The sequence below is a fragment of the Leucopleurus acutus genome (assembly GCF_964270905.1).
Source record: "Leucopleurus acutus genome assembly, chromosome: 12".
Taxonomy (NCBI): Eukaryota; Metazoa; Chordata; class Mammalia; order Artiodactyla; family Delphinidae; genus Leucopleurus; species Leucopleurus acutus.
The window spans coordinates 7560591-7582776 of record NC_139154.1 but is presented as its reverse complement, the minus strand read 5'-3'; the positions used below and the strand labels follow the sequence as shown (position 1 = coordinate 7582776).

The 22186-nt window shown below is 38.8% G+C and overlaps 1 protein-coding gene across 4 annotated transcripts in view; it reads right to left on the bottom strand.

Moving 5' to 3' along the window:
* Positions 1 to 20949: 20949 nt before the first annotated feature.
* CTNNA2 (catenin alpha 2) overlaps positions 20950 to 22186 on the bottom strand; it is a gene marked incomplete at its 5' end in the record, with an annotated part of 1047388 nt that continues 1046151 nt past the window's right edge. For all 4 annotated transcript variants that reach the window (XM_082851289.1, XM_082851290.1, XM_082851291.1 and 1 more), the window contains one exon: positions 20950 to 22053. In XM_082851289.1, coding sequence (XP_082707415.1) covers positions 21766 to 22053 — 288 coding nt within the window. In that variant the 3' untranslated portion in view covers positions 20950 to 21765. The remainder of the gene's footprint in view (positions 22054 to 22186) is intronic.

The following is a 22186-nucleotide window of genomic DNA, read 5'->3' as shown; positions in this document are numbered from 1 at the left end:
TAATGTTCTAGAGCAACATCATGCCTTCTGTATCAAAAAACAACTTTCCATTTCAAAAGTTGTTCCTGGTAAGTTACTGGGCACCAGTAGGTACCGAAGGATTTAAAAGAACTGCTAATCACAAACTGGGTAGGTCTTGTGCACTAAATCTTAGCATCAGCATGATGCAGCAGCAATCCAGTGTACAATGAAAATGATTCAAGTGGGCTTAGGAATAGTAGAACTAGAGAATACAAGCAAGGCACCATGCCCACAGCACTTACCTCTGCTCTACCTCACCTCTTCCTCAACTCATACCATTGGCCTCATGGAGAAATTCACCATGGAGGAGGAAATACATTTGTACCTGGTTTACAAATTGATTTGTTTGATGCCTTGGTGTGAGCAAAAATTTACTGAGGCCATAGTACAGCCCAGTTTTGAGTTTGTATTTCTCATCCCCCTGAGCTTAGGCTCTGCTGGATTCAAAGTTCTAATTCCCATGAGAGCAAGTTTTTACCAGTGGCACAGGAATGTTTCCACTGAGCCAGTAGCTACAACTCCCACCTAGTCACTTTGGGATCTTTATCCTGGTTGAACAGAAGGCAAAGAAAGAGGTTCTCAACTAAACTGATTATCATTGGGAGCTAGGATTCCTGCTACATACTGGGAATATGGAGACATATACATAAACTCAAGAAATACGAAAAGAGGGAATACTCTTGCACTGCTGTTGGGAATGTGAATTGGTACAGCCACTATGGAGAACAGTATGGAGGTTCCTTAAAAAACTACAAATAGAACTACCATATGACCCAGCAATCCAACTACTGGGCATATTCCCTGAGAAAACCATAATTCAGAAAGAGTCATGTACCAAAATGTTCATTGCAGCTCTATTTACAATAGCCAGGAGATGGAAACAACCTAAGTGTCCATCATTGGATGAATGGATAAAAAAGATGTGGCACATATATACAATGGAATACTACTCAGCCATAAAAGGAAACAAAATTGAGCAATTTGTTGTGAGGTGGATTGACCTAGAGTCTGTCATACAGAGTGAAGTAAGTCAGAAAGAGAAAAACAAATACCATATGCTAACACATATATATGGAATCTAAGAAAAAAAAATGTCATGAAGAACCTAGGGGTAAGACAGGAATAAAGGCACAGACCTACTAGAGAATGGACTTGAGGCTATGGGGAGGGGGAAGGTAAGCTGTGACAAAGTGAGAGAGTGGCATGGACATATATACACTACCACATATAAAATAGATAGCTAGTGGGAAGCAGCCACATAGCACAGGGAGGTCAACTCGGTGCTTTGTGACCACCTAGAGGGGTGGGATAGGGAGGGTGGGAGGGAGATGCAAGAGGGAGGAGATATGGGGGTATATGTGTATGTCTAGCTGATTCACTTTGTTATAAAGCAGAAACTAACACAACATTGTAAAGCAATTATACTCCAATAAAGATGTAAAAAAAAAAAAAGAAATTTGTTTTGGTATCTGTTGGTTCATCCATGCCTGGAGATGACATGAATGGGCAATTGCAGCAACCATGACTTATAAAGGCTGTCAGGGTCCATCCCCTTCAGGTTTGAAGATCTGTGCCATACACTGGAAGTGGAAGAGATGGTGAATGTCAATTATAAACTTGAGAACAGTTGTGGGGACTGAGATTGTAGCTCATGGTTATGTTAAATCTTTCATAGATATGTTGGCTATCATCTCAAAGAGTTGGTGATGGGAGCTACTTAAGAATCATAACTTTAAGCAGTACAAGATTTGGACTGTGGTAAAATCTCTAGTGCTCATATTCACATCTTCTTGGCAATTCTGTTTTTTCCACAATTCTGGAGCTCTTTATGATTTCATAGTCCCTTTATGCTGATAGAGCCCTGCTTCAAGCACACACAGCTTTCCCTTGACCCATGGAAGATCAATAGGTTCAAGTAAGAATGCTGTGCAGAACGTATCAGCAGAACTGAGCCCCTCTACCCACATGAGTGACAATGAGAAAGCACTTTATGTTGGATTTTTCTCCTTCTCTGATCCTATTATAGTATTTCTGCTTCCTCAATACTAATTCTTGGGATTAACACTCAAATAGATTTCTGTTTTCAGGGTACTGCAAACTAAGACAGTCTCTGATCCAGAACTTTCAGTCTGTTATTTCATGCTACAAATGCTCAGTGCAATTACACTTCTCAACCTCATTCTGTTTAGAAGTCAGACCATCTCTAGATCTTCAAATAATTAACTGGATACCTTGTTGAAAATTTTGATTTAGGCTTGATTTGGTAAAATATTTTGTGTGTGCATTCTAGCTCCTGCCTGATCTTTACCCCTGGCTCTGAATGTAATTCAATTTAGACAATAAAGACAATAAATTCAGTTTAGGTCTTCCATAATATTCTCATTCACCAGAAAAGAACTATAGGTAATTACCCTGAAATGACCTTCACTTCCTAATCCTTCCCCAAATTTATGAGGTTTTGCTCAGGCCGGTATTTCTTTGAAGTGCACCCTTCCATAAGTACCAGCATAAACAGTTTTGCTTTTCACCTCAGTGAAAAATTGTGAACAATTTTTAAAATACAGATTTAAACCTTCTAGTGTTCTGCATATTACTGACCTAATTTGATAGGCATGAATCCAAACCAGAGATCAGAAATGGCTCTTATGAGAGAGGGTATAAGAACTCAAATATTTGACATTGCTAAGAGTATCAGAAGCCCTAGTACTACTTTTTTTAAAAAATTTTAGTAAAATACAATATAGCATAAATTTTATTATTTTAATTTTTAAATATAAAGTTCATGTAACAAGTACATTCACATTGTTGTGCAACCATCACCATCATCCTTCTCCAGAATTCTTTTCATGTTGTTAAACTGAAATTCTATATTCACTAAACAATAACTTCCCACTCCGCCACTTCTCAAACCCCTGGCAACCACCATTCTCCTTCCCATCTCTTTAAAGTTGACTACACTGTCCGTATACCTCATATCAGTGGAATTATATAGTACTTGTCTTGTGTAACTGGCTTATTTCGCTTAGCATAGTATGTTCAAGGTTCATCCATCTTGTAAAATGTGAAAGAATTTCATTTCTTTTTAAGGCAGAATAATATTCCATTGTATGGATATGCCACATTTTGTTTATTCATCTGTCAGTGGACACTTAGATTATTTCAAATTTTGGGCTATTGCGGGTAATGCATGATGAACATGGGAGTACAGATACCTCTTTGAGACCTTGCCTTCAGTTATTTTGGGTGTATACTCAGAAGTGGAATTGCTGGATCATATGGTAATTTTGTGTTTCAGATTTTGAGGAACCATCATACGGTTTTGCATAGTAGCTGCAACATTTTACATTGCCACCGGCAAAACACAAGGTTTCCAATTTTTCCACATCCTTACCAACACTTGTTTTTTTTTTTGTTTTTTGTTTGTTTTTTTTTTTTGATAGTAGCCATCTTAAAAAAATACGAGATGATATCTCACTGTGGTTTTGATTTGCATTTCCCCATATGAACATCTTTTCATGTGCTTATTGGCCATTGTATATCTTCTTTGGAGAAATGTCTAAGTATTTTGCCCATTTTAAAAATCAGATTGATTGATTTTTTAGTGTTGAGTAGTAGGAGTTTTAATATATCATGGATATAGACCATTTATCATGTATAAAATTTGCAAATATTTTCTCCCATTCTGTGGGTTGCTTTTTATCACTCTTCCGATTGTGTCCTTTGATGCACGCAGATAAATTATTTCTGAAGTTCAATTTATCTGCTTTTTTGTTGGTGCCTGTGCTCTTGGTGTCATATCCAAGAAGTCCTTGTAAAATCTGATATTCTGAAGATTTTCCCGTATCTAGTAAGATGTTTACAGTTTAGCTTTTATGTTAAGGTCTTTGATCCATTTTCAGTTAATTATTGTATATGGTGTAATATAAGAGTCCCAACTATTTATTTTGCATGTGGATATTCATTTTTCCCAGGATTGTTTGTTGAAAAAAAATTGTTCTCTCCCATTTAATGGTTTTGGCACCCTGGTTGAAAATCATTTAACTTTATGTGTGAGGGTTTTTGTTTTAGTTTTTTTTTTCCTGAACTCTCTACTCTGTTCCACTGTCTATATGTCTGTCTTTATGGCAACACCACAATGTTTTGATTACTGTAGATTTGTAATAAATTATGAAATCAGGGATTGTGATGCCTCCAACTGTGTTCTTTTCAAGATTGTTTTGGCTACTCGAGGGTCCTTTGAGATTCTATGTGAATTTGAGGGTGGATTTTTCTATTCCTGCAAATAAGCTATTGAGATTTTGAGAGGATTTGCTTTGAATCTGTGGATAGGTAGTATCAACACCTTAACAATATTAATTCCTCTAATCTATGAACACTGAATTGTTTTCCATTTATTTATGTCTTCAATTTCTTTCAGTGTTTTGTAGTTTTCAGTGTACATGTATTTTGTTTCCTTGGTTAAGTTTATTCCTGTTTTCTTTTCACTGCTACTGTAAATGGGATTGTTTCTTAATACTTTTTTGGTTGTTCATTGCTAGCATGTAGAAAAGCAGCAAACTTTTATATGTTGATGTTGTATCTAGCAAATTGGCTGAATTTATGTACTAGTTTTAAATGTTAAGGGGGAATCTTTAGGATTTTCTGCATATAAGAATCAACATTGTGAAAATGACTATACTATACAAAGCAATCTACAGATTCAATGCAATCCCTATCAAGCTACCACTGGCATTTTTCACAGAACTAGAACAAAAAAGTCCACAGTTTGTATGGGAACACAAGAGACTCCGAATAGCCAAAGCAATCTTGAGAAAGAAAAATGGAGCTGGAGGAATCAGGCTCCCTGACTTCAGACTATACTACAAAGCTACAGTAATCAAGACAGTATGGTACTGGCACGGAAACAGAAATATAGATCAATGGAACAGGATAGAAACCCCAGAGATAAACCCACACACATATGGTCACCTTATTTTTGATAAAGGAGGCAAGAATATACAGTGGAGAAAAGACAGCCTCTTCAATAAATGGTGCTGGGAAAACTGGACAGCTACATGTAAAAGAATGAAATTAGAACACTCCCTAACACCATACACAGATATAAACTTCAAATGGATTAAAGACCTAAATGTAAGGCCAGACACTATCAAATTCTTAGAGGAAAACATAGGCAGAACATTCTATGACATAAATCACAGCAAAATCCTTTTTGATCCACCTCCTAGAGAAATGGAAATAAAAACAAAAATAAACAAATGGGACCTAATGAAACTTAAAATCTTTTGCACAACAAAGGAAACCATAAACAAGATGAAAAGAAAACCCTCAGAATGGGAGAAAATATTTGCAAATGAAGCAACTGACAAAGGATTAATCTCCAAAATTTACAAGCAGCTCATGCAGCTCAGTATCAAAAAGCAAACAACCCAATCCAAAAATGAGCAGAAGACCTAAATACACATTTCTCCAAAGAAGATATACAGATTGCCAACAAACACATGAAAGAATGCTCAACATCATTAATCATTAGAGAAATACAAGTCAAAACTACAAAGAGATATCACCTTACACCAGTCAGAATGGCCATCATCAAAAATCTACAAACAATAAATGCTGGAGAGGATGTGGAGAAAGGGGAACCCTCTTGCACTGTTAGTGGGAATGTGACTTGTTACAGCCACTATGGAGAACAGTATGGAGGTTCCTTAAAAAACTAAAAATAGAACTACCATATGACCCAGCAATCCCACTACTGGGTATATACCTTGCGAAAACCATAATTCAAAAAGAGTCATGTACCACAATGTTCATTGCAGCTCTATTTACAATAGCCAGGACATGGAAGCAACCTAAGTGTCCATCAACAGATGAATGGATAAAGAAGATGTGGCACATATATACAATGAAATATTACTCAGCCATAAAAGGAAATGAAATTCAGTTATTTGTAGTGAGGTGGATAGACCTAGAGTCTGCTATACAGTGTGAAGTAAGTCAGAAAGAGAAAAACAAATACTGTATGCTAACACATATATATGGAATCTAAAAAAAAAAAAAAATGGAAAAAAGCCTTGGAAAAGGAAGAGCAGGAAGATGGCGGAAGAGTAAGACGCGGAGATCACCTTCCTCCCCACAGATACACCAGAAATACATCTACACGTGGAACAACTCCTACAGAACACCTACTGAAGGCTGGCAGAAGACCTCAGACCTCCCAAAAGGCAAGAAACTCCCCACGTACCTGGGTAGGGCAAAAGAAAAAAAGAATAAACAGAGACAAAAGGATAGGGACGGCACCTGCACCAGTGGGAGGGAGCTGTGAAGGAGGAAAAGTTTCCACACACTAGGAAGCCCCTTCGCGGGCGGAGACTGCGGGAGGCGGAGGGGGGAGCTTCGAAGCCGCGGAGGAGTGCACAGCAACGGGTGCGGAGGGCAAAGTGGGGAGATTCCCGCACAGAGGATCGGTGCCGACCGGCACTCACCCGCCCGAGAGGCTTGTCTGCTCACCCGCCGGGGCGGGCGGGGCTGCGAGCTGATGCTCTGAGGCTCGGGTTTCGGTTTCGGACAGAGCGCAGGGAGAGGACTGGGGTTGGCGGCTTGAACATAGCCTGAAGGGGTTAGTGCACCACGGCTAGCCGGGAGGGAGTCCGGGGGAAAGTCTGCACCTGCCGAAGAGGCAGGAGACTTTTTCTTCCCTCTTTGTTTCCTGGTGCATGAGGAGAGGGGTTTAAGAACGCTGCTTAAAAGAACTCCAGAGACGGGCGCGAGCCGCGGCTAAAAGCGAGAACCCCAGAGACGGGTGCGAGCCGCGGCTGAAAGCGAGAACCCCAGAGACGGGCGCGAGCCGCGGCTGAAAGCACGGACCCCAGAGACGGGCTCGAGCCGCGGCTGAGGGCACGGACCCCAGAGACGGGCGCGAGCCGCGGCTGAGGGCGCGGACCCCAGAGGCGGGCAGGAGACGTTGGGGCTGCTGCTGCCGCCACCAAGGGGCCTGTGTGCGAGCGCACGTCGCTCTCCGCGCCCCTCTTCCGTGGAGCCTGTGCAGCCCACCACTGCCGGGTTCCCGGGATCCAGGGAAAACTTCCCCGGGAGAACGCACAGCGCGCCTCAGGCTGGTGCAAAGTCACGCCGGACTTTGCCGCCGCAGGCCCGCCCCGCATTCCGTGCCCCTCCCTCCCCGCCGGCCTCAGTACGCCAGAACCCCCGAATCAGCGGCTCCTTTAACCCCGTCCTGTCTGAGCAAAAAACAGACGCCCTCCAGCGACCTACACGCAGAGGCAGGGCCAAATCCAAAGCTGAGTCCCTGTGAGCTGTGAGAACAAAGAAGAGAAAGGGAAATCTCTCCCAGCAGCCTCAGAAGCAGCGGATTAAAGCTCCACAATCAACTTGATGTACCCTGCATCTGTGGAATACATGAATAGACAACCAATCATCCCAAATTAAGGAGGTGGACTTTGGGAGCAAGATCTATGATTTTTTTCCCTATTCCTCTTTTTGTGAATGTGTATGTGTATGCTTCTGTGTGAGATCTTGTCTGTATAGTCTTGCTTCCACCATTTGTCCTAGGGTTCTAACCGTCCATGGTTTTTTCTTAAAATTTTTTTCTTAATTATCAATTTTAATTTTAAGAACGTTATTATACTTTACCTTCGTCCTTTCTTTCTTTCTTTCCTTCCTTCCTTCCCTCCTTTAGACAACGAATCATCCCAAATTGAGGAGGTGGTCTCTGACAGCAAGATTTATGATTTTTCCCCCTTTACCTCTTTTAGTGAGGGTGTATGTGTACGCTTCTGTGTAAGATTTTGTCTGTATAGCTTTGCTTCCAACATTTGTCCTAAGGTTCTATCCGTCCCTTTTTTTTTCTAAATAAGAATTTTTTAATTCAATAACTTTATTATACTTTATTTTATTTTTACTGTATCTTCTTTCTTTCTGTTTTTCCTTCTTTCCCTCCTTCCTTCCTTCCTCCCTCCCTCCCTCCCTCCTTTCATTCCTTCTTGCCTTCTTTCCTTCTTTGCTTCTTTCTTTCTTTCTTCCTTCCTTCCTTCCCTCCTTCCTTCCCTCCTTTCCTTCTTTCTTTCCTCATACTTCTACTAATTCCCTGTACTTTTTCTCCCTTTTATTCTGAGCCGTGTGGATGAAAGGCTCTTGGTGCTCCAGCCAGGAGTCAGGGCTCTGCCTCTGAGGTAGGAGAGCCGACTTCAGGACACTGGTCCACAAGAGACCTCCCAGCTCCACATAATATCAAACGGCAAAAATCTCCCAGAGACCTCCATCTTAACACCAGCACCCAGCTTCACTCAATGACCAGCAAGCCACAGTGCTGGACAACCTGTGCCAAACAACTAGCAAAACAGGAACACAACCCCACCCATTAGCAGAGAGGCTGCCTAAAACCATAATAAGGCCACAGACACCCCAAAACACACCACCAGACGTGAACCTGCCCACTAGAGAGACAAGATCCAGCCTCATCCACCACAACACAGGCACTAGTCCCCTCCACCAGGAAGCCTACACAACCCACTGAACCAACCTTAGCCACTGCAGACAGACATCAAAAACAGGAGGAACTACGAACCTGCAGCCTGCAAAAAGGAGACCCCAAACACAGTAAGATAAGCAAAATGAGAAAACAGAAAAACAAACAGCAGATAAAGGAGCAAGATAAAAATGCACCAGACCTAACAAATGAAGAGGAAATAGGCAGTCTACCTGAAAAAGAATTCAGAATAATGATAGTAAGGTTGATCCGAAATCTTGGAGATAGAATGGACAATAGAATGGACAAAATGCAAGAATCAGTTAACAAGGACCTAGAAGAACTAAAGATGAAACAAGCAACGATGAACAACACAATAAATGAAATTAAAAATACTCTAGATGGGATCAATAGCAGAATAACTGAGGCAGAAGAACGGATAAGTGACCTGGAAGATAAAATAGTGGAAATAATTACTGCAGAGCAGAATAAAGAAAAAAGAATGAAAAGAACTGAGGACAGTCTCAGAGACCTCTGGGACAACATTAAACGCACCAACATTCAAATTATAGGGGTTCCAGAAGAAGAAGAGAAAAAGAAAGGGACTGAGAAAATATTTGAAGAGATTATAGTTGAAAACTTCCCTAATATGGGAAAGGAAATAGTTAATCAAGTCCAGGAAGCACAGAGAGTCCCATACAGGATAAATACAAGGAGAAATACGCCAAGACACATATTAATCAAACTGTCAAAAATTAAATACAAAGAAAGCATATTAAAAGCAGCAAGGGAAAAACAACAAATAACACATAAGGGAATCCCCATAAGGTGAACAGCTGATCTCTCAGCAGAAACCCTACAAGCCAGAAGGGAGTGGCAGGACATACTGAAAGTGATGAAGGAGAAAAACCTACAGCCAAGACTACTCTACCCAGCAAGGATCTCATTCAGATTTGATGGAGAAATTAAAACCTTTACAGACAAGCAAAAGCTGAGAGAGTTCAGCACCATCAAACCAGCTTTACAACAAATGCTAAAGGATCTTCTCTAGGCAAGAAACACAAGAGAAGGAAAAGACCTATAATAACGAACCCAAAACAATTTAGAAAATGGGAATAGGAACATACATATCGATAATTACCTTAAATGTAAATGGACTAAATGCTCCCACCAAAAGACACAGATTAGCTGAATGGATACAAAAACAAGACCCTTATATATGCTGTCTACAAGAGACCCACTTCAGACCTAGAGACACATACAGACTGAAAGTAAGGGGATGGAAAAAGATATTCCATGCAAATGGAAACCAAAAGAAAGCTGGAGTAGCAATTCTCATATCGGACAAAATAGACTTTAAAATAAGGACTATTAAAAGAGACAAAGAAGGACACTACATAATGATCAAGGGATCGATCCAAGAAGAAGATATAACAATTGTAAATATTTATGCACCCAACATAGGAGCACCTCAATACATAAGGCAAATACTAACAGCCATAAAAGGGGAAATCGACAGTAACACATTCATAGTAGGGGACTTAAACACCCCACTTTCACCCATGGACAGATCATCCAAAATGAAAATAAATAAGGAAACACAAGCTTTAAATGATACATTAAACAAGATGGACTTAATTGATATTTATAGGACACTCCATCCAAAAACAACAGAATACACATTTTTCTCAAGTGCTCATGGAACATTCTCCAGTATAGATCATATCTTGGGTCACAAATCAAGCCTTGGTAAATTTAAGAAAATTGAAATTGTATCAAGTATCTTTTCTGACCACAACGCCATGAGACTAGATATCAATTACAGGAAAAGATCTGTAAAAAATACAAACACATGGAGGCTAAACAATACACTACTTAATGAAGTGATCACTGAAGGAATCAAAGAGGAAATCAAAAAATACCTAGAAACAAATGACAATGGAGACACAACGACCCAAAACCTGTGGGATGCAGCAAAAGCAGTTCTAAGGGGGAAGTTTATAGCAATACAAGCCCACCTTAAGAAGCAGGAAACATCTCGAATAAACAACCTAACCTTGCACCTCAAGCAATTAGAGAAAGAAGAACAAAAAAACCCCAAAGCTAGCAGAAGGAAAGAAATCATAAAAATCAGATCAGAAATAAATGAAAAAGAAATGAAGGAAACAATAGCAAAGATCAATAAAACTAAAAGCTGGTTCTTTGAGAAGATAAACAAAACAGATAAACCACTAGCCAGACTCATCAAGAAAAAAAGGGAGAAGACTCAAATCAATAGAATTAGAAATGAAAAAGGAGAAGTAACAACTGACACTGCAGAAATAAAAAAGATCATGAGAGATTACTACAAGCAACTCTATGCCAAAAAAATGGACAATCTGGAAGAAATGGACAAATTCTTAGAAATGCACAACCTGCCAAGACTGAATCAGGAAGAAATAGAAAATATGAACAGACCAATCACAAGCACTGAAATTGAAACTGTGATTAAAAATCTTCCAACAGGGCCTCCCTGGTGGCGCAGTGGTTGAGAGTCCGCCTGCCGATGCAGGGGACACGGGTTCGTGCCCCGGTCCGGGAGGATCCCACATGCCGCGGAGCGGCTGGGCCCGTGGGCCATGACCGCTGAGCCTGCGCGTCCGGAGCCTGTGCTCCGCAATGGGAGAGGCCACGACAGTGAGAGGCCCGCGTACCTCAAAAAAAAAAAAAAAAAAATCTTCCAACAAAGAAAAGCCCAGGACGAGATGGCTTCACAGGCGAATTCTATCAAACATTTAGAGAAGAGCTAACACTTATCCTTCTCAAACTCTTCCAAAATATAGCAGAGGGAGGAACACTCCCAAACTCCTTCTATGAGGCCACCATCACCTTGATACCAAAACCAGACAAGGATGTCACAAAGAAAGAAAACTACAGACCAATATCACTGATGAACATAGATGCAAAAATCCTCAACAAAATACTAGCAAACAGAATCCAACAGCACATTAAAAGGATCATACACCATGATCAAGTGGGGTTTATTCCAGGAATGCAAGGATTCTTCAATATACGCAAATCTATCAATGTGATAAACCATATTAACAAATTGAAGAAGAAAAACCACATGATCATCTCAATAGATGCAGAGAAAGCTTTTGACAAAATTCAACACCGATTTATGATAAAAACCCTGCAGAAAGTAGGCATAGAGGGAACTTTCCTCAACATAATAAAGGCCATATATGACAAGCCCATAGCAAACATCATCCTCAATGGTGAAAAACTGAAAGCATTTCCACTAAGATCAGGAACAAGACAAGGTTGCCCACTCTCACCACTCTTATTCAACATAGTTTTGGAAGTTTTAGCCACAGCAATCAGAGAAGAAAAGGAAATAAAAGGAATCCAAATCGGAAAAGAAGAAGTAAAGCTGTCACTGTTTGCAGATGACATGATCCTATACATAGAGAATCCTAAAGATGCTACCAGAAAACTACTAGAGCTAATCAATGAATTTGGTAAAGTGGCAGGATACAAAATTAATGCACAGAAATCTCTGGCATTCCTATATACTAATGATGAAAAATCTGAAAGTGAAATCAAGAAAACACTCCCATTTACCATTGCAACAAAAAGAATAAAATATCTAGGAATAAACCTAGCTAAGGAGACAAAAGACCTGTATGCAGAAAATTATAAGACACTGATGAAAGAAATTAAAGATGATACAAATAGATGGAGAGATATACCATGTTCTTGGATTGGAAGAATCAACATTGTGAAAATGACTCTACTACCCAAAGCAATCTATAGATTCAATGCAATCCCTATCAAACTACCACTGGCATTTTTCACAGAACTAGAACAAAAAATTTTGCAATTTGTATGGAAACACAAAAGACCCCGAATAGCCAAAGCAATCTTGAGAACGAAAGAAGGAACTGGAGGAATCAGGCTCCTGACTTCAGACTATACTACAAAGCTACAGTTATCAAGACGGTATGGTACTGGCACAAAAACAGAAAGATAGATCAATGGAACAGGATAGAAAGCCCAGAGATAAACCCATGCACATAGGGACACCTTATCTTTGATAAAGGTGGCAGGAATGTACAGTGGAGAAAGGACAGCCTCTTCAATAAGTGGTGCTGGGAAAACTGGACAGGTACATGTAAAAGTATGAGATTAGATCACTCCCTAACACCATACACAAAAATAAGCTCAAAATGGATTAAAGACCTAAATATAAGGCCAGAAACTATCAAACTCTTAGAGGAAAACATAGGCAGAACACTCTATGACATAAATCACAGCAAGATCCTTTCTGACTCACCTCCTAGAGTAATGGAAATAAAAACAAAAATAAACAAATGGGACCTAATGAAACTTTAAAGCTTTTGCACAGCAAAGGAAACCATAAACAAGACCAAAAGACAACCCTCAGAATGGGAGAAAATATTTGCAAATGAAACAACTGACAAAGGATTAATCTCCAAAATTTACAAGCAGCTCATGCAGCTCAATAACAAAAAAACAAACAACCCAATCCAAAAATGGGCAGAAGACCTAAATAGACATTTCTCCAAAGAAGATATACAGACTGCCAACAAACACATGAAAGAATGCTCAACATCACTAATCATTAGAGAAATGCAAATCAAAACTACCATGAGATATCATCTCACACCAGTCAGAATGGCCATCATCAAAAAGTCTAGAAACAATAAATGCTGGAGAGGGTGTGGAGAAAAGGGAACACTCTTGCACTGCTGGTGGGAATGTGAATTGGTTCAGCCACTATGGAGAACAGTATGGAGGTTCCTTAAAAAGCTACAAATAGAACTACCATATGACCCAGCAATCCCACTACTGGGCATATACCCTGAGAAAACCGAAATTCAAAAAGAGTCATGTACCAAAATGTTCATTGCAGCTCTATTTACAATAGCCCGGAGATGGAAACAACCTAAGTGCCCATCATCGGATGAATGGATAAAGAAGATGTGGCACATATATACAATGGAATATTACTCAGCCATAAAAAGAAACGAAATTGAGCTATTTGTAATGAGGTGGATAGACCTAGAGTCTGTCATACAGAGTGAAGTAAGTCAGAAAGAAAAAGACAAATACCGTATGCTAACACATATATATGGAATTTAAGAAAAAAAATGTCATGAAGAACCTAGGGGTAAGGCAGGAATAAAGACGCAGACCTCCTAGAGAACGGACTTGAGGTTATGGGGAGGGGGAAGGGTGAGCTGTGACAGGGCGAGAGAGAATCATGGACATATACACACTAACAAACGTAGTAAGGTAGATAGCTAGTCGGAAGCAGCCGCATGGCACAGGGATATTGGCTCGGTGCTTTGTGACAGCCTGGAGGGGTGGGATAGGGAGGGTGGGAGGGAGGGAGATGCAAGAGGGAAGAGATATGGGAACATATGTATATGTATAACTGATTCACTTTGTTATAAAGCAGAAACTAACACACCATTGTAAAGCAATTATACCCCAATAAAGATGTTTAAAGAAAAAAGCCTTGGAAAAACAAAACAAAACAAAACAAAATGGTCATGAAGAAAGTAGGGGAAATACAGGAATAAGGACACAGACCTATTAGAGAATGGGCTTGAGGATATGGGGAGGAAGAAGGGTAAGCTGGAACAAAGTGAGAGAGTGGCGTGGACATTTTTACACTACCAAATGTAAAATAGATAGCTAGTGGGAAGCAGCTGCGTAGCACAGGGAGATCAGCTCTGTGCTTTGTGACTGACTGGAGCAGTGTGATAGGGAGAGTGGGAGGGAGGGAGACACAAGAGGGAAGAGATATGGGAACATATGTATATGTATATCTGATTCACTTTATTATAAAGCAGAAACTAACACACCATTGTAAAGCAATTATACTCCAATAAAGATGTTTAAAAAAATATTTCAATTGCACTCAGAGAAAATATGTGACTTCTTCATTTCCAACTTGGATGCTTTTCATTTATTTTTCTTGCCTAATTGCTCTTGCTAAGACTTCAAATACTATGTTGTAGAAAAAGGTAAAATCTGGCATCTTTGTCTTCTTCCTTATAGGAGAATTTTTCACTCTTTCACTGTTGATAAGATGTTAACTATGGGCTTTTCACTTACGTTGTTTAATATTTGGAGGTAATTTCCTTCTATTTCTAGCTTGTTCAGTGTTTTTATCATGAGAATATTTAATTTTGTTAAATACTGTTTCTTAATCAATTTAGATGATCATGTTTTTTTACTTCATTCTGTTAATGTGGTGTATTACATTGATTGATTTTTGTATGTTGAAACATTCTTGCAGACCTGGAATAAATCCCACTTGGTCATGGTTTGTAATCCTTTTAACATGCTGTTAAGTTCTGTTTGTTAGAATTTTGTTGATTTTTTTTGCATCAATATTCATCAGTGATACTGATCTGTAGACTTTTTTCTTGTAGTACCTTTGTCTGGCTTTAGTATCAGGATTACTCTGGCCCCATAGAATGAGTACAGAAGTGTTCCCATTTTTTCAATTTTTTTGGAAGATTTTGAGGAGGATTGGTGTTAATTTTTCTTTAGATATTTGGTAGAATTCACCAGTGAAGCCATCTGTCCTTGGGCTTTTCTTTGTTGGAATGTTTTTGATTACTCATTCAATATCCTTATTGGTTATGGGTCTATTCAAATTTTCAATTTCTTCATGCTTCAGTATTCTTTGGTTGTGTGTTTTTAGGACCTTATCCACTTCATCTAGGTTATTCAATCTATTGGGGTACAGTTGTTCTAGTATACTTTTTTATATTGAAGTACAGTTGATTAAGAATATTATATTAGTTTCTGATGTACAACTTAGTGATCTAATATTTTTGTAGGTTATATGCCATTCACATTTATTACAAAATAATGGTTATACTTCCCTGTGCTGTACAATATATCCTTGTTGCTTATTTATTGTGTACATAGTAGTTTGTGTCTCTTAATCCCATACCTGTATCTCATCTATCCCCCCTTTCCTCTCCCAACTTGTAACCATGAGTTTGTTCTCTATATCTGTGAGTCTATTTTTGTTTTAATATATGCATTCATTTTATTTTTTCAATTCCACATATAAGTGTTAAAATAGAGTATTTGTCTTTCTCTGTCTTTTTTCATGAAGCATAATACTCTTTAGGTCCACCCATGTTGTTGCAAATGGCAGGATTTCATACATTATTATTATTATTATTTTTTTTTTTTTGTGGTATGCGGGCCTCTCACTGTTATGGTCTCTCCTGTTGCAGAGCACAGGCTCCAAACACACAGGCTCAGTGGCCATGGCTCACAGGCCTAGCTATTCCATGGCATGTGGGATCTTCCTGGACTGGGGCACGAGCCCATGTCCGCTGCATTGGCAGATGGACTCTCACCTGCTGTGTCACCAAGGAAACCCAGGATTTCATACTTTTTATGGTTGAGTAATATTCCAGTGTGTGTGTATTTTTTTTCTTTATCCATTTATTTGTTGATGGAGACTTCACTTACTTCCATATCTTGGCTATTGTAAGTATGCTGCTATGAACATTGGGGTACATGCATATTTTTGAATCACTGCATTCATTTTCTTTGGATATATACCCAGGAATGGAATTGTTGGATCATACAGTAGTTCTATTTTTAGGTTTTTGAGGAAGCTCCATACTGTTCTCCATAGTGGCTGCACCATTTTATAATCCTACCAACAGTATGCTAGGGTTCCCTTTTCTTCACATACTCACCAACACTTGCTATTTGTAGACATTTTGATGGTAGCCATTTTGACAGGTGTAAGGTGATATCTTATTGTAATTTTGATTTACATTTCTCTGATGATTAGCAATGTTGAGCATTTTTTCATGTGCATGTTGGCCATCTGTGTATCTTCTTTTAAAAATGTCTATTCAGGTCTTCTGCACATTTTAATTGGGTTCTTTTTTCTGATATTGAGTCATATAAGCTATATATAAGTTTTTTATATTAATTCTTTATTGATCATATCATTTTCAAATATTTTCTCCCTTTCAGCAGGTTGCCTTTTGTTTTGTCAATGATTTCTTTGCTGTGCAAAAGCTTTTAAGTTTAGGTCCCATTTATTTTTGCTTTTGTTTCTTTTGTCTTAGGAGACAGATCCAAAATATATTGCTACTATTTATGTCAAAGAGTGTTCTGCCTATGTTTTCTTCTAGGATGTTTATAGTTTTAGGTCTTACATTTAGGTCTTTAATCCATTTTGTATTAATTTTTTTATATGAGGTGAGGAAAAGTTCTAATCTCATCCTTTTACATGTAGCTATCCAGTTTTCCCAGCACAACATACTGAAGAGATTGTCTTTTCTCCATTGTATAATTTTGCCTCCTTTGTCACAGATTAATGACCCTAACTATGTGGGTTTATTTCTGGGTTCTCTATTCTGTTCCATCCATCTATGTGTCTGGTATTAGGATAGCCACTCTTGCCTTCCTTTGGTTATTATTTGCATGGAATATTTTTCCCATCCTTCCACTTTCAACTGATATGTTTCTTTAGATCTGATGCAAGTCACTTGTAGACAACATATAGTTGGGCATTTGAAAACACAGCCACCTCTGTCAGTCTTTACAGACTGGCTCTGTAAAGGGAAAGGTCTTCACTAATCAACCTAGCATAAATGCTTATAGTCTTTTCAGGCCTTTCTAAGCATGCCTGCTCCCTGGGCATGTGTGTGTGTTTTTCCCACCCAATATCCCCAGTTGTATGGTTTCCTTTAAATGTCTTATATTCCCTAACAGCCTCATCTCTGCTTCTTCTCAGAGTCTTAAATGCTCTATTGTATTCCTCTGCCCATAATTTCTTGCCCCCAATAGCTCACAGGTTTGTAGCCCCCCTACAGCTCTTAGATGCCATGGTGACTGCCACTGCTTTCAGTGGGCTCCAACCTGATATCCAAACTATGCCACCATTTCCACCATAGCTCCTTATTAGACAAAACAGTAACCAGTCACTTAGGAAGCTGCAGACAAGCCAGAACAATGCAAACAAGTTTGACTCTTTTATTTTCCATTGCATGGGAGGAACCGGAAATCGGACAGCTTCTTCCTCATGCTTTGCCAGGGAAGAGGCAAGATATGGGTGAGCAAAGATACCCCCAAATTTCCTTCCATAATAAGTGTGACTTTATCTTGGTTAAACATTTGTTTGGCTACTACAAATCTGTAACTGGTTTCTATATTTCCTACAAAGCTACTTCAGTTGGTGTTTTGTTGTTTACTTTGTGTTTTCATGGATGAACAAGGGCCTGGAGCTCCCTAGTCCACCACTTGCTGTTGGCACTTCTAGGCACTAGCGTTAAAAAAAAAATCATTAGCGGCCTTCTGTAGTTAATCACTTCCTTTCATTACCTTTAAAAATTCCACATTCTTCAAGTGAAGAGTAAGTACTGACCTCTTTTATTTGGTTAGTAGGCAATGACACAGCAACAGAGAGCAAATGACTTATTATCTACTACCAGCAAATTTAGTGACTACAATTTATCAAATCACAATATTTTGAAGGCTTATTTTTCTTGACTCAGCTGTACACAGTATTTTATAGATCTTTATACTTCTAGTGTCTGAAAGTTTCCCTACCTGTAACTGATGCTCAAAAATGACGATGTAGTCACAATGACACATATAGCTAGTTTATCCATGAGTTAAGCCATGATCCAACTGATTATAAAAGTTGACTTCTAAAATTAAAATTGGCTTCACATTCTTCAACACTTAGTGGAGGAAAAACTAGAGATCTTCTGAAGGTAACCTATGTTTCCCTGGATATTTTAGGTCCTTAGAAGAATATAAAGATTTTATCTTTTGAACCATTAATCCTAGCAAAAAGGAAGTTGAGATTTATTTAGTTTCCACCCATCAGGAATATTGATCATCCATTATTCCAAGGTGCTACTTTTGTAGGAAATACCCCATGTAACTCCATTTGCTTGGGATTAATTACCTATTCCCTGTCTTTTCAAATATACCATATATTTGGTTTGTTCTAACCCATGTTCACATACTATTTTGTAGATATTTTTTGGTTTTCTGACTCTTTAGTCTCCCTGAATAAATTATATAGTACTTTAATCATTCTTACTCCACATCTAGTTATTCAAGGAGTAACTGCATTTTTTTCTTACATTTCTATCACATATGTCCCTTTTAACTAATATTAGTTAGCCCCTTTCAGGTCTCACCTCCTCATAGATTATCAGTTTCATCTTATGTAGGAACTGCTTGCTTGTGTCACCATTCCACTTAAAAACTCCACATTTCCTGTTGATAGTGGTCACACTCCTTCATGGCCCACCTTAGTCTAGCCTCATACTACATTTCCACATTTATTTTCCCCTAATCCACATTATGTTTCCTGTGACAGCACTTGTCTTCAGACCTTAAAGTATGCTGTTCTTTTTTCCTTGAATGCTCACTCCAGTCATCCCCCTTACCAAATGTATTCATTTATACATTTCATTCATGTAGAATATATTTAATTATTGTTTCCTTATTTCCAAATCCTATCTCTTCCATTAATCCTTCCCCAAATACTTTAGTTCCCAATGTGTTTTGACAATTTTTGTCCTACACAGTAGTCATTTTTTTTACCTTCTTCATTTGTCACATTGAACATGATTTCATGACATATTTACTTATCATTTTCTGTCTGTATCCTATGTTTCCAGCTAGACTGTATTTTCTTGAGGCCAGGAAACAAACGGTAAACTTTTTTATTGCTAGAGTGCTCTCAGCACAGTGTTGATATTTAATTATGTATCTGAATAGTTATTATTCTCCTTGATCACAAGAGAAATGATGGGCAGTGATGACTTTTACTCAGTAAACTTTGGTAAAATAAATAAAATCAAGGACTGATTTCCAGAAACCACACACATAAAATATTGCTCACACTCATGTATTAAAACATTTAACTCGGGCTTCCCTGGTGGTGCAGTGGTTGAGAGTCCGCCTGCCGATGCAGGGGACACGGGTTCGTGCCCCGGTCCGGAAGATCCCACATGCCACGGAGTGGCTGGGCCCGTGAGCCATGGCCGCTGAGCCTGCGCGTCCGGAGCCTGTGCTCCACAACGGGAGAGGCCCGCATAGCGCAAAAAAAAATTTAACTCAAGTTTAAGGGCAAAGTCAATGACATTCTCTAGATGCTCCTCTGATGCCTGCTGACTGTTTTTCAGGATTTGCCAAGAAGGCTTTGAATTTTAAAAGTTTCTTGGCTAGTCTGAAGAATACTTTCAACCCATTAAATCACAGAATGCATAAACCCAGAGAGTTACGCAATGTTACCAATAAGTGCACACAGTGGTGTGCTCAACTTAGGACCTGGCTCAGAGGACGCATTCCATAAATAGTTGTGACAATGTCAATAGTTGCCTTTCTCAGTGTTTACGCAAATTAAGGGAGCAGGGTAGTTGAAATAGTGGTTTAATGATTAGTGTTGAAAATCACTCTACAGCTTTTATCGTGGCTTCTCCATCCGTAGATCATTCTCAGCCTGAGTGGTGTTTTCATCATGGGGTGGTGGTGAGCAGTGATTTGAGCGGAACCATCTCTAAATAACATTTTGGACTGTTTCTTCTTCCACAACTTCTCAATCTCGTCTCTTTGGGACTTTGTGCCTAAGCTGACACAAAGCATATGTGTCCATGTCTCCCAATATGTTCTCACATTGCTAAGAAATGCACACGTTTTACCAGAAGTCTTCTGGAGACATACTATAACTTGCAAACTTGTAGAGATCATTCAAATGGGAGGAGTTTCGAGAACTCAAATGAATATTAGTTTTTTTATTTCCTCACTCCTCAAGCTATAGCTGAAAGACTACAGCCCACTCTTTCTTAGTAATGGTACAGAGACCCTCTTTTTTACAGTATATATAAAAAATGAATGAATGAATAAAATATTGAAATGAATAAAATATTTTGAAATTAATGGACCTCTCTCTCTCTCTCTCTCTCTATATATATATATATATATATATATATATATATATATATTTATTTATTTATTTATTTATTTATTTATTTATTCAGTTTCTCTCTGAGAACACATTAAGTTTCTTAAGTTTAGCCCAGGGCTAAACGTGGCCCAGAAAATTCTAACACTTGACTTTCTCATTTTAGATTCAGTTTGAAAGTGAATAAAAACACATGGGAAAACACACACAAAAAACAATTCTTGGACTTAAAGATATCCCAGAGTTTTCTTTACATATCACCTAGCTACTTTTACCTCCAATTTCTAAAAATGAACACAAAGCATTTTTAATCAGTTTTCAAGAAGATGAGCTAATCTTTTATAAGCATGCATTCAAAGAAGGAAAGCATTCTTCAGATGTCAAGATTAAATGTGTTTATTTCGAGTTAGTGGATACAATGGTATATTAGATACCAGCACTCCAAGCTACACCTATGTATTTGCCTCTAAATCTTCACACACTGTCAGTTTCCATTCCTCTAACATTCCATCACTGGGCTTCCTATTTCTAGCAAAATCATAGTTCAAATTTTTAAAAAAGTAAAAGCAAGATGATCACCACATTGTGCTTCCAGTGCCCCCAGAAGGATTATAATTGTTTTAAATAAATGTTTATGTTTTCAGTAAAGGGGGAAATTGATAACATGAGCACTAGTAATGGCACGACTAGGAGAGAAAGAACAGAATACAGATTAAAAGAAACATTTTCGGCTGGACGAGTTAGTTTCCCCTTAGTAAAAACTCCACATAATATCATCGATATGATGTCAACGTTAAATTGCTCAATTTGTGGGCCACACACTTAAGCGTATTGGCTAGTACACTTTTGCACTGAAACAGAAGCAATACAAGCTTTATGTTCTACCATTACACTTCCAGATTTTTCGCTTATTAATATACCTGCCAACTTAATGATTCTTGCATGCATTAGAGTTTGCTTTTGTAGAGTTAAGTTTATTTTCCCCATCCCTCCCGCTCCCATAAACATTGCAATGTGAACTCTTTGCCCAATTTTACTAGAATGTTGCAAAGGACAGCTCTGTGCCACCTTGGGACAGGAATTCCCTGTCCCCTCCCTGGGCTACAGATGGATCAGCACTATTGATCACATCTCATCTTACATGCAAACAGACACTGCTCCCTTAGTTCCCCATGCCAGAGGCATATGAGTCAGCAGGTATACATACAAAAATGGAATTAAAAAGAAAAGAATAGAAAAGGAAAAGAAAGAAAAAGCTTTCTTGTTAGAGCCTATCGTCCTAGAAGGAATCCATTGCTTTGAATTCACTTAAAGCCTGTACAGGCGAAATGTGTTTCTTCTGAGAACCTCGTCTAACTCGTGTCTGGAATTCTTCAGGCTTTTCTCTCTTCACAAGGGGCTTCTTCTCTGGAGCCTTCATCTTCCAAGACACAACAGGTGAGTTGACAGCTGCTGTCCCATAGACCTTCTGATATTTTGTTGAGGCCACATAAGATGCTTTCACTGTGAGGACAACAGCATTCATCAGATTTTTAGCTGCCTGGATGAGCGATGTGGCACTGTCCAGCTGGAGTGGAAGAAGAATGAAATATACTTGGGTTAGCCAAGGCACAACATTCAGAAGATGGAGGTGCAATTTCTCAGTTAAAACAATGTTGTGTTTATGCAAGTATACAGTATTGCCGAAAAAGGAGCAGATT